The sequence below is a fragment of the Schistocerca serialis genome, chromosome 2 (assembly GCF_023864345.2).
Source record: "Schistocerca serialis cubense isolate TAMUIC-IGC-003099 chromosome 2, iqSchSeri2.2, whole genome shotgun sequence".
In the NCBI taxonomy this organism is placed as follows: Eukaryota; Metazoa; Arthropoda; class Insecta; order Orthoptera; family Acrididae; genus Schistocerca; species Schistocerca serialis.
Window position 1 is genome coordinate 1108458854 of NC_064639.1, and position 19044 is coordinate 1108477897.

At 42.0% G+C, this 19044-nt stretch overlaps 1 protein-coding gene across 5 annotated transcripts in view; it reads right to left on the bottom strand.

Moving 5' to 3' along the window:
* The window catches only part of LOC126458565 (coiled-coil domain-containing protein 39), a 502134-nt gene that overhangs the window by 256152 nt on the left and 226938 nt on the right, over positions 1 to 19044 (bottom strand). For all 5 annotated transcript variants that reach the window (XR_007585661.1, XM_050095693.1, XM_050095694.1 and 2 more), the window contains one exon: positions 11574 to 11765. Coding sequence is in view for 4 of the 5 variants with exons in the window: in XM_050095693.1 (XP_049951650.1) it covers positions 11574 to 11765 (192 nt within the window). In the remaining variant the exon portion in view is untranslated. The remainder of the gene's footprint in view (positions 1 to 11573; positions 11766 to 19044) is intronic.

Sequence of the window (19044 nt, forward strand, 5' to 3'; positions counted from 1 at the left end):
GGGTCTTTAATGGGAAATCTTTGTACTATGGGTTGCAGGTGCTGATCAACTAAAGCAGATACACATTCAGTGGGTGCTTTCAAGCCAGGAATTGTAGGACAACCAAGATGATTGGGTTTGTAGGTCGGTGAGCCAGAAGCACTAACAATTAGTCTTAGTGGAACATTGTCCTTATGGATCTTAGGTAATCTTTACAGCTGAGTTGGTAGAGCTTCTGTGTTCAGTTTTCTCTGTACGTCCGGTGGCAGAGAAGATGCCTGATCAACCGATTCATAATCCGTGTGATACACTGCATCAGATCTGTGCTTAATTTTCAGCACGTCTTCAGATATAATAGGTCTCGGATCTTTTGCTCATAATCTTCAGTCTTCATTACGACGGTCGAACTTCCTTTATTGGCCGGTGTTAAGATTCTTAATAGCTTGCACCTCTTCTTTCTTCAAATTGCAAGCTGGTGCCTTTGCTCAGTGCAGTACACTGGCTGTTTCAGAGTGTATTTAACTGCCCTTTCATAAGGAAGAGTCAAAATAGCCACTTTCGTGTTAGCTATGATGTCCTTCATAGGTGTAGTTCTTTGGATGACAGCGAAATTAGCTCCTTTTTGAAGAACAGACACTTCCTCTTCAGCCAATTGTTGTTCAGTGAGGTTGACCACAGCGCGTGACATGTCAGGAACCGCCTTGTCAGTCTGCTTCCAGCATCTTTCAAACTTTTTCTTGTGCTGCTCAGTGCAGCGCTCGAGTCCATTCTGCATGCTCCTGTGAGTGATGCTGTTTATCTTGACCCAGTCGTCTCGATGAATTCTGCTACTTACTTGATAGAAAATGTCCAAAAGTTCCTAATCCATTCTTGCCAAGTCTCTCCAAGTTGTATGAATTCGCACACGAAGAAAAGCTCGTTCCATACTATCATAAATCCGATGTGCTTGGGCGATGGTGAATAAGTGCTTAAGTTTCATGAACTTCAGTGTAGAACCTTCATCTCAGCACCGCAACAGAAAGGCGAGAGAGGACATCAATCGTGCTTTCTTTTTCCGTTGTTGGTCAAGGCATCGGTACAGTCTGAAAATCTCCTCCCCATAGATGCGTATTGCAAAATTGTTAAGGCTTTCGTGGTCACCTGTTGATAACTGCCTACTGGCTTCTGTCTCGGGTACTTTGGCCTACGTTCATATGATGATTTTACTGACATTTCGCCAGTGGCTGGCATTGTCAAAGCTTCACCCTCCACTGCCGGTGGTGAACTGGAGTCGAGCTCGCGGCCGCAGATTATAAGTACCTGGCATGCCAATGTCCAAGGACTTCCGTGTGGTCTTCAACTTTTGTGGTCCTGTCCTCCTCAGTTGCGCGTAATACTACGGTATATTGATAATTTTCACTTATGGACCGTCTGACAGCAACTGAATAAAACACAATTTTAGTGCCATACGCGTTTCGCCTTTATTTTCTGCAAGGCATCATCAGTGGCAGGTTGCGTAGACAGTTTCTTACATCTTACGCTCCAGTTGCATTTTTGGTATTGTTCTTCCTATGAGCGCCAATTTGCTGTTTTTTCCACATTCCACAGCACTATGCACTGAACGCTTGTTTTAATGCAATCATTAAAACAAGCGTTCAGTGCATAGTGCTGTGGAATGTGGAAAAAACAGCAAATTGGCGCTCATAGGAAGAAGAACAATACCAAAATACCAGACGGTCCATAAGTGAAAATTATCAATATTCCGTGTGGTCATTTCTAGTGTGGTTCTCCTCTTGCTACCTATGATGGTTGTTCGCTGCAGTACAGGATGCTAGGATCTGTGTACCTTTAGGCTTTCTTCTTTCTTGTTGAAGCTATTCCTGTGTTTTTGTATTTCTGCAGCTTCTCTGAACAAGTGGGTGTGATAGTGCTTCTCTACAGCCAGAACTTCTGTGTCGGCGAATTTTATTACGTGGTCAGTCACATTCAGCGCATGCTCTGCCACGGCCGATTTCTCCAACTGCTCCAACCTGCAATGTCACTTATGTTCTTTGATCCTGGTGTTGACTGATCGTCCAGGCATTCCAACATAAACTTTTCCACATGTGCATGGTATGCGGTATATTCCCGACATTGCAAGTGGTTTCCTTTTCTCCTTTGCTGATCTAAGACACTCTTTGATCTTCTGTGTTGGTTTGAACATCGTCTTTGTGACGTGTTTGCACAATATACGGCCAGTTCTATCTGTCACTCTGGGAACGTATGGCAGAAAGGCTGTACCCGACATTTCTTTTTCTGATTTACTACTTCACCGAATGTTTGGCTCTGTTACACTTCTAATATAATTTGTGGAGTACCCATTGCTCCTCAGAACATTTTCCATTGACCAAAGAAGAAGTGTCTGTTCTTAAAAAAGGAGGGAATTTCACTGTCATCCCAAGAACTATACCTATGGAGCACAGCATAGCTAACATCGAAGTGGCTGTTTGGAACCTTCCTTGTGAAAGGGCAGAGGAAATACACACTGCAACAGCCAGGATACTGTGCCGAGCAAAGCCACCAGCTTGCAATCTGAAGAAAGAAGATGTACAAGGTATTAAGAATCTTAACACGGACAAGAGCATATTGGTACTGCCTGCTGATAAGTGGAATGCGACCGTCGTAATGAAGACGGAAGATTATGAGCAAAACATCCGAGACCTATTAGATCCGATGACATACCAAAAACTAAGTGCACATCCGACACTGCATATCACATGGATTACGAATCAGTTCATTACGGCATCTTCTCTGCCAGTGAATGTATAGAGAAAACTGGGCAACACAGAAACCCTACCACCTCAGCTGTATGGATTACCTATGATCCATAAGAACAATATTCCACTAAGACCAATTGTTAACGCTCCTGGCTCACCGACCTATAAACTGGAAAAGCACTTGGCCTCTCTGCTCCAGCCACATGTGTGGAAGACCAACACACTCATAAAGGACTCAGGACATGTCACTGAGAAACTGAAGAAACTAAAAGTTGTACCAAATGACATCCTGGTCAGCTTTGATATTGTTTCTTTGTTTACAAAAGTGCCACTCAGTGATGCTCTGGAGCACATCGGTTCCATTTTCCCACAAGACATCACAAAGCTCTTTCATGTATGTCTCGCCATGAGCTATTTTACGTGAAATGGCAATTTCTACAAACAGCTGGAAGGCATCGCCATTGGCAATCCTCTTAGTCCAGTGGTGGCCAACTTATTCACGTGAACATTTCAAAGCACAGGCACTGGACTTGGCGACTTCTCAACCTAAGATGTGGTACAGATACGTCGATGATACTTTGGGCATTGTGTGGATCCATGGTGAAGAACAGCTCGGTGACTTCCTAAGACACTTGAACAGCTTCCATGCCAACATAAAATTTACCATGGAAGTAGAAAAGGACAAAAAACTACCATTTCTAGAAGTGCTGGTCACAAGGGATGGCGAAAACCTGGGACATAACGTGTACCAAAAACCGACACACACTGACCGATACCTGCATAATCTATCAAACCAGCACCAAAGCCAGAAAAGAGGCATGATTAATATGCTCGTAATGCGAGCTGGACAAATATATGAGCCGCAAAACCTCAGATGCAAAATGCAACACCAAGAAAGTGTTCTGAGGAGCAATGGGTACTCCACAAATTATATTAGAAGTGTAACAGAGTCAAACAACATAAGAAATCAGAAAAAGAAATGTCGGGTACAGCCTTTCTGCCATACATTCTTGCTTGTTCAGAGAAGCTGTAGAAATACAAAAACATGAGAATAGCTTCAACAAGAAAGAAGAAAGCCTTAAGGTAAATGGATCCTGGCTTCCCATACTGCAGCATACAACCGTCACAGGTGGCAAGAGGAGAACTGCACTGGAAATGATCACTGGAGAAGTCCTCGGACACTGGCGCACCAGGTACATATGGTCTGCGGCCACAAGCTTGGCTTGAGTTCACCACCAGCAATGGAGGGTAATGCATTGACAACGCCAGCCACTCGTGCCGGCGAAACATTAGTCAAATCATCAGACAAATGTTGGCCGAAGAACCTGAGACAGAAGCCAATAGGCAGTTTGTCAACAAGTGGCCATGAAAGCCTTAACAATTTCTACATGAAATACTTATCATCTAATTTTTCAAAAACTATTATGTGAAAAAACCTGACATCTTCATTAGATAAAGAACTTATTTCCTTTTGTTATTCATCATACTTACTGTGCTAGATCAAATTAAGTAATATCTGGCATGAAATTGGAAAGCATTTGCACAGTTAAAAAAACACTGCGTAAACTTTACGTATGGTTGATATTAGTTCATACATTGTAGTGAATGAAGTGTAGATGAGACAATGAAACTTTATTTAAAATTAAGGGAAGAACACTATCTCATTTCATTCTCAAGTTATTGGTTTCTATCTCTGATGGACAGTCACACATGACACACTATTCACATCCTTGTGTGCTGCAAATCATGTGATCATAACAAACATTTTACAAATGATTCATAATATCGAAACGAGGTTTTCTATAAATGACACACACAATGAGGCACATATGTTGTATGATAAATACTCGAAAATTTTTTACTCAAAGAGTTATGAAAGTAACTCAACCACAGCAGTTAGAAGTCAGTGGCTCAGGAGAAACACAAACGTCCATAGCACTGCATGAAAACCCAAGCGGTGTGCATATATATGGTGTAGTAGGATGTGTATACACATCCACAGCAGTGAAAGGGTTAATTAGTATTTTGGGCTAGGAATCATTTTCTTTTGCCTTTTAAGGGGACAGTGCCTATGCAGTGTGTATTGAAGTAATTTGAAAGAGTGGGAACTCATGGAGAGTCTACCAATAATTACTGTGGTCTTGTTCCCCTTTGTCCTCTGTGCAGGCAAGTAATATTTTTCTCCTGCTACAGAAAAGTGACAGTTTCCTGGCTGAAATGTAGGTCAGATGGAAGGCTCCACCAGAAAATACTGAAATGCTTGAGTAAACAGAACATCCTTCAGGAATCTTCAACTATTGAGATGTGCAACTGTTAGAGATATGCTCTAGTTAAATGATGGTTTTGATCCCCTAACAAGTTTTAGGTTAAGGCAGTTATTCTAAATTAATGATTGTGTTTATGAAGATTTTATGGAGTGTAATTTAGAGAAATTTTTCAAAGGGGCTTTGTGTGTCTAATTAATTAAATGACGAAATCTAGTGAAGATCTGTATAGTTTGCCATTGGGTGATAATAATAATTTTAGGGTCTTGTGTGAAAGGAATTTGTACTGTTCTGAGTGTACAGAATGATAATATGATGGGACTTAAATAATTTGCTACAGATGGTTAATGGATAAGTTAACAAACATGTACAATAGTGCTAGCTTCACTACAGTATGGATAATGAAGATTATTCCTATTTTCCTGTATCTACAGAATTTAAGAATCGCCGCATGTACAGCTGAATCAAAGGAGTGTACAAGTATATTGTGGTAGATTAATTTTTGGTTTTGCCATATTTAGGGAATTTCAGTTCAGATTACATGAGCAACTACTTTGGAGCAATGTCCAAGTAACTTCCCCACGATAAATGACACTGAAATGAAATGACAGTATGGCATTATTGACTGGGAGATTCCATCTGAGACTGTTCACCTAGCTGGTGCAAGTATTTTTAGTTGATGCCACTTGTGTGTCGATGAAAATGAAATGATGTGATCAGTATAATGCTCAGCCCCTGACTGAATAAAATCTCCAACCCGACCAGGAATCAAACCCACGACCCTGCGATATGGAAATAAGGACAATGAACACTAGAACCTGAGATACAGTCTTAATGACATTAACAGAACTGATTCAATTAATGGGACTGTTTTTATTGGGGCGAGACGATTATTTGATTCAAAAATAAAATAACACCACAAAAACATGTTTAGTATCCCAGCCAATGGACACTGCAATGGAAGCAGATGAGCTGGCATGGCTACCATGATTGAAAAGTGCCAAAAACTGCCATGGGCAGTGCATGAAATACATGGTATGGCAGATCCACTTACAGAATTGTTTACCTGTGCAGTAAACCGTGCAGTGCAGTTCTAATGCTAAGTTCAACAATCGCAGACCTCGCTTAGCAATTCGTGCATTGTGCCATTTCATTTCAGTGTGTTCAATCATCAGCCAAACGTGTCTACCTAATGTTGTGTTTGTCCCTGTGTAGTTCTCTATGTGGTTTTGGACTTTCTCTTATCTGCAGATTGATTCACATGTCGTGTTTTCATTTCCTCTAGCAGGATTCTGTTTCCCAGCTTGTTGTCAAGCCACTATTGGCCTGAACACTGCCTTGTGCCAACAGCATTGTTTAGAGTAAAGTTGCGACAGAAGACTTTCTTATGTGTCTGATGCTTCTACGTTTTTTTTTTCCTCCCCTTTTCATCGTGTTAATTTTGGGCTGCCATTGGCCTGGCATGAACAGTTGCGCCTACAGAAGGAGCTGCTGCTGCAGCAACAACATGAGCAGATACAGAGGCCAAGCAACAAGGCTCATGGTATCGCCCCATATGGCCTTACCATCAAATTACCCATCTCTGACTGCAACTCCTCCTTCCACAATGATTTCCAACTGTTCCAATTCCCCTAGCCATTAACCTCCACAAACGTAGTCCTGCAAAACCATGCCAATCAGGCCCAAACCTCCTTGCATACCTCCTATCCATCTGTAAAGTTCTCCTGCTGTGCAATCCCAAATTCCTGGATTCCATCTAACACATTGAAGCCCTTGCCATCCAGGAATTAGAGCACCATGCACAATGCCACCTCAGAAAACTCTCCAACCTATTGACTTCCTACACCTGCCTTGGACTACCATTATCCACCACCTCTACAGCAGCCTCCAAAAACTCCTCCAGTTCCACCCATAGCTGACAAACCATGCACTGCAGACCTACTACATTTACCCTATCCTCAAAAACTCCCTCCCACCACCATACAAAGTCCAGAACATAAACAGACCCAAAACACAGTCATGAACATTTCCTCCAAAAGCCTTAGCCCCACAAAAGTATCAGTCCTTTACAAATGTCTTATCTTTTGCCCCACTCCCAAATTCAAACATGCTGGACTTGTTAAAGACCTTCTCTCCTTCTTCCAGTCCCTATAGTGGAAACACTTTTTCATGGCCTACCCTACCACTCAGACACAACCCGAGACCAATGTAGAACCCTGACTGACTCAGCTCACTCCTCCATCCAATTGTGATCCACTCTCACTGTCCCCAAATCACCCCCTGTTAATTTTCCAGAATTTATTAACCTCGAACTAGCCTCCTATCATTTTCCAATTCCACCAACCTTCAAGCTAATCTTATATATGCAGAAATAACCACAATTCACCAACTGAAAACTGATCTCACCTGCTGAAAAAGGTTCCATCACAGCTGTTTTGAAATGTAAGGATTATCTGGCAGAAGGACTCTGCCAGCTGTCACATTCATCCGCCTATAAAGCCTGCCACAGTGACCCCATTCCAGAAATCCAGCATGATCTCCAGTCTCTCCTCAAAACATGATGCCCATCTGAGAACATCTCCCCTGAGTCTATCTCTCTCCTCACCCCTACCACACCATGCACTTCCACCTTCTACATGCTTCCTAAAGTCCATACACCAAACCACCCAGGACACTCCATTGTAGCTGGTTTCTGTGCCTCCACTGAGAGAATCTCTGCTCTTGTGAACCAATACCTTAAGCCTATTATCCACACCCCACCCTCCTACATAAAAAATATCAACCATTTCCTCCACCAACTCTCCACAGTCCCTATTTTTTACCACACAGTACCCTGCTCATTACTATTGATGCCATGTTCCTTTACACTAACATCCCTAATGCCCCCTATTGAACACTACACCTTTCCCAACACCTGACAGATTCCAAACCTACAACCTCCTCCTTCCTGGTCAGCATGACCAACTATATCCTCATCCACAATTACTTCTCCTTTAAAGGCATCATCTACAAACAAATCTGGGTATGGCAATGGGCACCCATATGCCACTGTCCTACGCTAAACTATTCATGGCCATCTGGAAAAATCCTTCCTAACTACCCAAAATCCCAAACCCCTCATCTGGTTCGTATTCACTGATAACATCTTCCTGGTCTGGCTCGAGGGTGAGGACTCCCTATCCACATTCCTCCAGAACCTCAATACCTTCTTCCCCCATTCTCGTCACCTTACCTCCCCGACTCAACAAGCCACATTTCTCAATGTTGACCTCCATCTCAAAGATGGCTAGATTAGTACCTCTGACCGTATCAAACCTATCAAGCATCCACAATACCTCCACTTCGACAGCTACCACATATTCCATACCAAGAAGTCCCGTCCACACAGCGTAGTCACTCACGGCTGTCTCGTCTATAATGACGAGCAGTCCCTCTTGAAATATACCAAGGGTCTCACTGAAATCCTCACAGGCCTTAATTACCCTCCAAACCTTTTACAGGAACTCATCTCCCATGCCTTATCTCTCCAGTCACCCATCACCACCCAAAATCCCATCATCTGGCCACAGAGGACCATTCTCCTCAGGGCTCAGTACCACTCCGGACTGGAGCAACTGAAACACATTCACTGCCAGGGTTTTGACTATTTCTCGCCATGCCTTGAAATGAGGACTGTCCTATGCAGTATCCCTCCCAAACCTCTCAGTGGTATTCCACCACCCACTAAACCTACACGCTATCCTCATCCATCTCTATCAACCCCTGCTCCCATCCTCTTGCCTCATGACTTGTGTCTCTGTAGACCTAGAAGAAAGACCTGTGCCATACATCCTCTCACCACAACCTACTCCAGTTCGAACACAAGTATCACCAAACCCATAAAAGGCAAAGTTTCCTGTGAAATCAGTCATATGATCTATAAGCTAAGCTGCAACCACTTTGTTGCATTGTACATGTGTATGACAGTCAACAAGCTGTCAGTCTACATGAATGGTAACCAACAAAGTGTGGCCAAGAAAAGCTGGGCCACCCAGTTGCTGAGCACACTGCCCAACACAATGTTCTTCATTTCAGTGACTGCTTGTGCTTGAGATGTAATGTAGCTTCAGCTGAAGAACAGTAATAGCTGAACTTGATTCCTAGAATGTGAATCATGTAATAATTGTGGATAAAATGAATATGGTATTATAAAGGACAATTTGCCCAGTTTTATGTCAACTCTGATAGGCACTAAGTGGTTAGTAAACGAAACTTGAAAGCAAGCTGTAATATGTGGCTGGAGTCTAAGGGAGGTGGTTCAGATATCAACCTTGAATTATGTACTGGCTATCATCCTATACAATGAATCAATGAATGATGTGATGATAGACATAACTTGCTACCTTAACTAACAATCAGTGCAGAACAGTCAGTGGAGCAGGATACTGCCACCACATGCAGGGGTAACATCTGACATGATAAATTGCTCCAGAATTCACTCAAGGAAGTTACACAATTTAGTCTCTCAAAATGTGTCCATGCAGTTTTTAGGTCATCAGGCATTAGTAAAAATAAAACAAGGAGCTACCAGCAGTGTCTCTTCAATGACCATCAAGCAAACATTGCTGCATATGGGCCTCTGCAGCAGGTGCCTGGTACATGCACCCATTTAAACTGAGTGGCAACAGGTGGCCTTTTCAGATGAATGACTGTTGAGCTCCATCGGACACACAACAAACACTCTGCAACAATTATTGGATGAGCCCAGGCCAGTGGAGGGAGCATTATGGTCTTGAGAATGTTTTTGGCATTCCCCGGGTTATATCGCAATTGTGGATCAGTACAACTATGCACCTATCTTTTCCGATCATATCTACCTTGGCATGCAGTGTGCTTTTATTCTGTGCAGTGACATCTACCAACAGGATAGAGAAACATTCCATACAGTTCGCAGTGTATGTGCATGATCTGAAGAACAACAGCATGCATTTACTATACTCACCTGACCACTAAACTCTCCGGATTTAAACCCAATTGAAAATCTGTGGGATCACTTCAAATGGACTGTTCACATCATGGTATCCTCAACTGAGAAACCTAGTGCAACTGGGCATGGCACTAAAGTCAGCTCAACTCCATATCCCTGTTGGAACCTTCTTTTTTAAGTTTTGCTTCCGTTATCAAGTCAGAATTGCCTCTCTGCTGCCTTTCCCTTTCCTAAAGCAAATCTAACAGATCCCCAATTTTCTTTTCCATTCTTTTGAGCAGTATTCCTGCCAGCAAGTTTGAGGCATAAGCTGTTAATTTAATTATAAGATAGTTTTCACATTTATCTGCCACTGCTTTCTTTGTGACTGGATGATATTTTCCCAAAAGTCTGATATCTCCATAACCTCTTTATTTTTCTTATTATAAATTTGCAGAAGACAGAGACATTCAACATGGGTGGGTTAGCAGCAAATGTTGCTGTCTGTTATATTTGGCACCACAAGAGATTCTCACTGATTTACAGCCTAAAAACTTTACATATATTGTGGAAAATTAACTGTACATCATCAGAATAAAGGCATGTTTTTCATATACTGTAATGTGTGTCTCTAACAGCACGGAAGAAACAGAAAAATCTGTTGCAACTTCACATCGAATCAAACATCTGCCTCTTTACACATATAACCTACTAGTTAATCATCCACTTACAGTGAAGACCAACAAAAATTTCCCTCTCAAGTGTCTATGTAGTTCCACCTGCATAGCTGTGCATATTACCATACTACTTGCAGGATTCATGGAGGTGCACCCACTTCAGATCAAATCCACCTGGTAGATTAATGATGAGGGGCAGTGTCCTGGTCAGCCTGCATGTGGTCTTTAGCCTGTTTCCTACATCTGACTAGGTAAATGTCAGGCTCGGCTGGTACCCATGTTTCACCTCAGTTACATGACTTCTACCCTTTAGGAAACATTCACACACTTTCAAAGGAGCTAAAATTAGACACAGACAGTTGGGATGCACTAATTTTATCCCAAGTAGGAAAGGGGTGGTGTCAGGGATGGGATCCAGCCACATGCTACGACTCCCGAATGCAATAATTAAGATGGTGATCCCATGAAAACATGGGATGAAGAACAACAAAAAGACGATGACAATGTGTCCCTGTATTTCATCTTAGTTAATAAAAGTGAATTTTATTTGCAGAAAATCTTTTGTGTCTTCTTGGAATAGGTGTAGAATACAGACAGGACCATTTGTGCATAAATAATAATTCCTCTTCTGTGTGTTCTCAATGTAATCCAGAAGAAAAGCATGTTGTACTTCACTTGCAGCAGTGCCCTACCAGAATTTGAATGTGACTGTGATTTTCTACCAATAATATTTGTGCTGTCAAGTGTACATTTTATTAGATCTACAAGAATATTGTGTATATCTTAGGTGTGTTATCTTGGCGTCCCAGTACCTAAATTAATTTAGGACTGATGCTTTTGTACTCTAATTATGTATCTAAAAATAGCTTTAAATAGCTCTGTAACTGCCACTGTAAAATTATTTTAGCCTAAAATATTATAAATTCAAAATAAAGAATTACTTACACAGTATCATCTCCTATGTATTACATACCTCACCCATCAAATCCTCAAGTGCCTGTGCAAGCTTTGCACTCTCATCTCTACGTATGGACAATTTTTGATTAACAAGAGATATTTGGTGCTCCAGTTCTTTGTTATTGCTCACTTCATTCTCAAAAAAATTTTTTTGTTCTTCTAGAAGTGATAACTTTTCTCTTCCTTCTATTCGCATTAAGTTCATTTCCTGAAGACAAAAACATGTCATTATTTTCTATGTCAATGTGCTGTAATTCAGTAATGTATTACATATGATAAATACCCCATTAGCAGATACTGAAGAGAAGAAAAAATGAAAATCACACAACCCAACACTATTGTAAATGATCATTGGTAATTGCGCATACATTGTACCTATAGAACACAGCTAGTTTGCAAATATTAAATTAAGTTCCAATATTCAATACATATCTGCAACAACATAGCACAAGTCTAAGATGGTTACAACAAATTTTTGCAGAAAGTATTCACAAAAGCACCTTGTGACCCATTAGCCATTAGTGGGGTTCACAAAAGCAGAATGTCCGAGAAATGGCAGTTACACGACAAATGGACACACTGATGAAGCTCACGTATTAGGCATGGTAGTTCAAACAGAGCAGAAAGCACGTGGACACGGAATGTCACTGCTTGTCATTCACAGTGCCCACAGCATAACAAAACTTCGCAGTGTCAGTTGCAGTGTTATAGACCGTGTAAAGTTATGCTAAGTGTGACCACCTGACAGTAGACATTGCTAACTTTTCTAATCTCTTAAGTGTAGTGTTTCCAGTCCTACACTGTCATCTTAACATGTGTTATGTACCAACCCTGTATCATGCAACTGGCCACATAATTTCCTAACTGCAAGACCTCGTTCACTTTGTGTTCCTTGCGGGGGTGTCAACAAGCTCGAAAAAAAATGGCAGCGTTTCATCACGTTAGCAGGTCAGGCGGAAAGCAGGACATCAGCGCTTTGCACGAACTGAGTAGCTAGCGGCAGCAGAAGCTTAGTAAAGCAATACGAATGAGAGGTATCACGTCACCTTGTTATGTGAAGTAAGGGGCCGTGACACTGATGCAAGAAGGCATACTGAATATTGTTACGGACCAGTCCGTTGGTGTAAAAAAAAAGGGTTGAGCAAATAGGGCACGATATGAATCGCTAATATATTCGTATTAGGAAAGCCTATGCAGTCATTACAAGTGACATTGCGTCAACACCAGCCAATATTTCACGCAGTAAATACTCCAGCATTTGAGTTCAGAAGGGATTAGTCAGAAGGATCGACGGTGCACAGGACGCGCTTACTCAATTCCCTGACATAGTATTAACGCTGGGTATAAGTCTGTTGTAGATTTCCTGCTCGTACCCAACACCGCCAACAGCTGCTGGAGAGATGTCTTCCCCTCCGTAAGCCCCAGTCACAAGTTCGGCACTGCTGGCAGCTTCCAGCGCAGATGGGAAGACCTGGGGGTCTTCCGTGTCGACTTGGGCGAGGACATCAGCGTTCCTGACACTGCAGCGGAGCCACGGGGCCTACCTGCACGGCAGGCCAGGGTCAGCACACTTCTCAACCACACGACAACCATCGTCGCGGTTCAGAGAGCAGAGACGAGCCACAGTTGCCGGAGGGGATCTAGGACCTACTAGGCCGGCACGTGTAAGCCACGTACGCTCGTGCCACCTTCTTCGAGTGTGGACGGTGGAGGTGCAGCATCCATTTCCTGAGTAGCTGCCAAGTGCTCACAGCACACCCGGACAAGCAACGGCAGAGGACCGCCGTAGCATCGCTAAAGGAGAGATGTATTGGTGGAAATAAAGGGTTAAAAGTCACTCTTCTTTTACTGCACCCACCGGTATACATAGGTCACAACCACCTCCTCTTCCCTGAGGAACAGGCAAGTGGCAAACTGAGAGAGTGCCTCCCGACACACCATCCGTCTGCCACGCCTCCCAATAGTTGCCACCTGCACATGTGATCTTAATCAAATGCACTGAGAAATAGCTTACTATTTGGAAAATAAGGACCACAGACTAAAGCATGGGAGGTAAAGGATTTCGTATATGATGTATTTCAGGTTCCACAGGGTGTTCAACCAGAGGAAGGAGGAGGGAGGAGGGGAGAGAGAGAGAGAGAGAGAGAGAGAGAGAGAGAGAGAGAGAGAGAGGAGGGGAGAGGGGGAGGGACAAGTCTCAGCAATGGCGAGTTATAGATAATCAGTACGTAATCTCTCATTGGTTATGTTACATAGTGATTGATTTGAAACAGAACAGGAGGAGTTACAGTAACAGAATGCCAAAATTTTAGTCAATAGTAAAGACAAAATGCAATCCTTGGTGCAGGATGGAATATATAAAATCACATGCAAATAATATGGAAAAATACATAATGATCAGACAGGTAGAGCTGTGGCAATTAGCTTACTTGAGCACAATAGAAGCTGAAGATTAAGAGAGATAGATTCAACTTTTACCGATCATCTTTTTACAGAAAACTGCTCACATGACATAGAATGTGAAGTTTTACATTCTGTTAAGAAAAGCAGAAAGATGGTCCTACTGGAAATCAGCAAATATAAGCATGTTGCTAAACAACCAAACACAAATTCCTTTTTCTCCTTACTAAACTAGATTTTAATTAGAAATATTACATTGAAATTGTAAATTCATTTTCATTTTTCAGTGGTTGTTAACCATATCTCCACATAAAAGACTTCGTTTCTTTTTTATTTAACAGAACTATCAACAAATGTGATATAAGGTGTGTCTGAAAAGTAACTACTGTTTTGTTCTAACACCACTGCAGCACAAGAGTCACAGTTACGCATATTCGCACTCATCTCTCTCATTCACTGTCTTTCCACTGACACCATTACAGTCAGATTGTGTTGCGTTCACATTTGTTAGTGATCATTCAAAATTTTTGAGACAGTCTCTGAGCCCACTGTTTGTGAAGTGCATTCTGTGATAGGGCTTTCGAACATAAAGAATAAGCCAACTGAAATTCATCATCAACTTGTAGGAATTGAAACTTTGGTACACAGTTCAAAACAAAAAGCATGGAAATTTTGGCCAAGGCATTGTGTTGCTTCATGACAGTACAGTCCCCATTCTGCTGGTTATACCAAAATCTTATGCAACAACCTAGTTGGGAGCAGTCTGATCACCTGCCATACAGCCCACTTTCTGACTACTACTTGTTTTTGAAACTGAAGCAGAATTTTGGAGGAAGTCACTTTGACAGTGATAACAATGCAAAAAATGATGTTCAGCAGTGGCTGTCTTCACTGGCAGCATCTTTCTATGAAGAAGGGATTGAAAAGACAAACGTCTGGACAATGGTGCCAACTATGTAAAAAATAGTTTAAGAAATGCTCTTTTTTGTAAAAAAAAGTGTCAGTTTGAAAAAATGTTTAATGATTTTTTTTCCAAAATGGTAATTACTTTCCAGAGATGCCTCATACTTTCCTATGTAAACACTCTACATACGATCATTTTGGTATATTTTTGGCATGGTCCGGTCACAATACTGTGAACACTGTCTAAATTTAACATCAATATGCAATAACCATCCCAGGTGACCCAGGTGACAGGTGGCAGCACTAGCAGTGGAGGGTATATAAAGTGTGTTGGGGGAGAGGGGGCAGGGGAGGAGCAGAAAATGGTGCAGCCATTCTCGTAATGCAGAAGAAGAGTGATTTATTTGATGTCCAGGTGAGCATGATCATTGGCTTTTGGGTCAGGGGTAGAAGCATTTCCTAAGCAGCTAAGTTTGTAAACTGCTTGCATGCCACCGAGGTTAAAGTACGCTGTGCCTGTCAAAGTGGTGCTGAGGCAAGTGTGGTGCACCAAGGGCGACAGATGACAGGGGAGAATGACAGCTACAGAGATGTGTAAGGCCACATAGATGTGCAACTGTTGAGCAACTGACCACCCAGATGAATCGAGGGGCTACTACCAGTCTTTCCTGAATGACTGTTCAGCAACCGTTGCTGCATATGGGCCTCCACAGCTCGCATTTGGTTCAAGCACCCAAGCTGCCTGCTGTTCATTGGTAACAAGGGCTGGAATTTGCACACAACTGGATGTCCACGGAGTGGCAACAGTATGCTTTTTCAGATGAATCACATTTTATGCTACACTACGTAAAAGAGTGTTTTAATGTGTGGTGTGAAATATCTAAAAGCAAAGATGCTGCAACAATCACCAGATATGTCCATGCTGGAGAAGGGAGGATTATGGCCTTAGGAATGCTCTCATAGCATTCCCTGGGTAATCTTGTCACTTTGGAAGGCACAATAGATCAACACAACTATGCATCTATCCTTGTGGACTTTATCATCCCCACATGCCAGGTAATTTCTGTCAACCCCTGCATGCCAGGTGATTTTCCTCAGCAAGATAACATCTACCAGCAGGATGGTGCAACATGTCATAAAGCTCGCAGCATAAGAGTGTGGTTCAAAGAGTACCATGATGAGTTTACCATACTCCCTTGACCACCAAACTCCTCGGATCTAAGTCCAATTGAGAAAGTGTGGGACTGCTTTGATCGGGCTGTTCATGCCATGGCTCCTCAATTGAGAATCCTAATGCAGCTTGCCACGGCAATGGAGTCGGCATGGCTCCTCATCCCTGTCAGTACCATCCAAAACCTCAGTGACACTCTTCCTGCTGTATGTCTCTCGGTAGTCTCTGCAGAACTATGTAGCCTGATATACGATTATAGAAATTGAGTTCTAAGCAAAATAAAACCAACTGTTAATGCAATGTAAATTTTCATAGTGACTGTGAGTGAGTTCATAAACAGTATACAAATGAGGAAAGCAAGACACATCAATGAATTCAGTTGAGTATATTATGAAAGCTTTATAGCACTCCATGTTACATGGAATGTGCTACTCCACACTGGATACAGGCATGGCTGCCCTAGCAGCTGTGAAAAAAGATACCTATCAACCAAGTTTCATTTGTACCGATGTTTGACCTAAACTGTACCAAATTAAATTACTGAGTTACTGCTTTATTCACTGCAAACTCAACAAAGAATAATAGATTATTTAATTTCCAAACATCTTAATAACTATACCTGATACTGCGAAACAGCCAATTCATTATTAAACTAATAGTTTGTTTCTTACCCATAGATTCAACTGGATACATGTATGTACCATATTTTGTGCACATCTCCCCCCCCCCTCCCCATCCATCTCCTGCTCACTACTCTCTCTGTCCATCAATCCCCCCCCCCCCCCCCCCCCCAAATATGAATCTCTCTCTCTCTCTGTTCATCTCCTCTGGTATCGGAAGGCGCAGAAGAGTTGAATGTGCGCCAGAGGGTATGGACCTGGATACCCACTAGGGGTCTCTGTGCTCTGGTGGCGCCTGTGACGCAAGCCTCGCCGTGTGAGTGAGTCATCCTCTGTACCATGTGAAGTCCGTGGTCAATCGCGTTTCCGCTGTCATGTATTTAGGCAGTCAGACGGCGCAACCCCAGCAGTCTGGTACTCGCTATAGTTCGCTTGGGCATCTCAGCTGTACTGCATTCCAGTTCCATATGTTGAGATACATACAGTCGTTGTTTGGAGTGTTCCTGCATTATTGTTGTCTCGCAGTGTTTATCACTCCAGTTCTTGCTTGCTTGCCTCGAGTTGTGTCCTGGTCAGTCATAGTGTCTGTCGTCCCCTACTTGTTCGTCTGTCCTGTCTGTTCATTATTAGTGATACCTCCATTCTCTGCCGTGCGCTGCTCATCGGCCACTCACGGCTATAACTTCTCCTACTTCCTTCTCTCTCTGTTCTCTGAGATGCAGGAAACATGGCGACAGATTCAAGTGTTCGTAATATTCCTGTGCGCGAAAATTACAGCTCCGTAGTGAAAAACAGTCATTATGTGAATGATAATGGTGTTACAACAAAATTAAATGAACGTATTATCAGCCTACAGAAATTTGTCGAAGTGCTTCGTAAAGAAATTTCATGGCTCAAGAAAGAAAATTATGATCTCCGATCAAAACAAGGTACGTGCTACACGCGGGACTCGGTGCAAAACATTTCGCCTGCTTCCAAAAACTGGAACAAAGCTACGTTTAAAAACAACCAAGCTACGTTTAAAAACAACAAACAAGAAGTGTTAAATCGTGTGAACAATGACCGCAACGTAAATTTCGTGCATGAAAACTCATTTGAAGTACTCGCAATTGTAGACAGCGAGGGTAAAACTAGCCGTTACGAGTCGCTTGGGAAGAAAAGCATTCAAGATAGTAGGCCTAAAGCCACTAGTGAACAGTCTAAACACATCAAAAAATCTCGAAACAGCGATAAAGTGTCGTATGAACTTCATGAGACAATACTGGTACAAAATGACCTTGAAGTACGTCACAAAATACCGATACAAACAGACACTCAAACGAAAAACATTGTAACAGATAACTCGCACAATAAAATACTCATGCTTTCAGATAGTCATGGCCGTGGACTCGCAAAGAAAATTAAAGAGAAAACTAATAAAAGTTTGTGTAGCATAGTAAAACCGGGAGCCCCACTAGCGGAAATAATAAAAACGACTGAATCTAGAGAGGTTAAAAATCTGCACGATAAAGACTGTGTAATACTTATCGGAGGTTCAAACGATATATATAAAAATGAAACTGCAAATGCTACACGTTATCTTAAACAGTGTCTGACGAACCTCACGCATACAAATGTGATAATCGTGAATACACCACATCGGCACGATCTGGATAACCAATCATGTGTAAACACAGAAATACAAAAAGCCAACTATCAGTTTGCCAAAATCTGTAGACGTTTTAAAAATGTTAAATGTGTTAATATAAATAATATAGGTCGTAGATTCCATACACAACATGGACTACACTTAAACAGTATTGGGAAAGAATATCTGGCGAACATGATAATGAAGGAATTAAAACTACTTCAAAACACCTTCAACACAAAAACAACTGTTATACCACTATCAGTAATAGAACATTCCACAGTACAAGAAAAATCAACAAAGGCAGTCATCTCATCAGCAGCAGAACTGACATCAGCAGAACCTTCACCACCACCACCAACAACAATAAGAGCAGGAGACACAGCAACAGTGGGACAGACAAAAGCAAAGCCAAAAACAGCAGTAGCACCAGAAACGACAGTACCAATGGAGAAGCCACCAGCTAAACCACACCCCATCAGAAGGAGCCAGAGGACAAGAAAGTACATCACTCCAAAGGAGGATTTTTTATGGTTCAGCACCAAGAGGAGAAAAAAACTGGGACAAACTGGCGCAAAGCATCAGTCACTGTCAACAAAATGCAAACAAAAGATACAGGCAAGGTAAGCTGTGCTCGTTTCTCAGTCTTTCATCAAAATATACAATCTATCAGAAACAAAGTGCAACAATTAGAAGTGGAACTACAAACTTTAAACAGTTCAGTCACTTGCATTACTGAACATTGGTGTAGAGGAACTGAAATAAC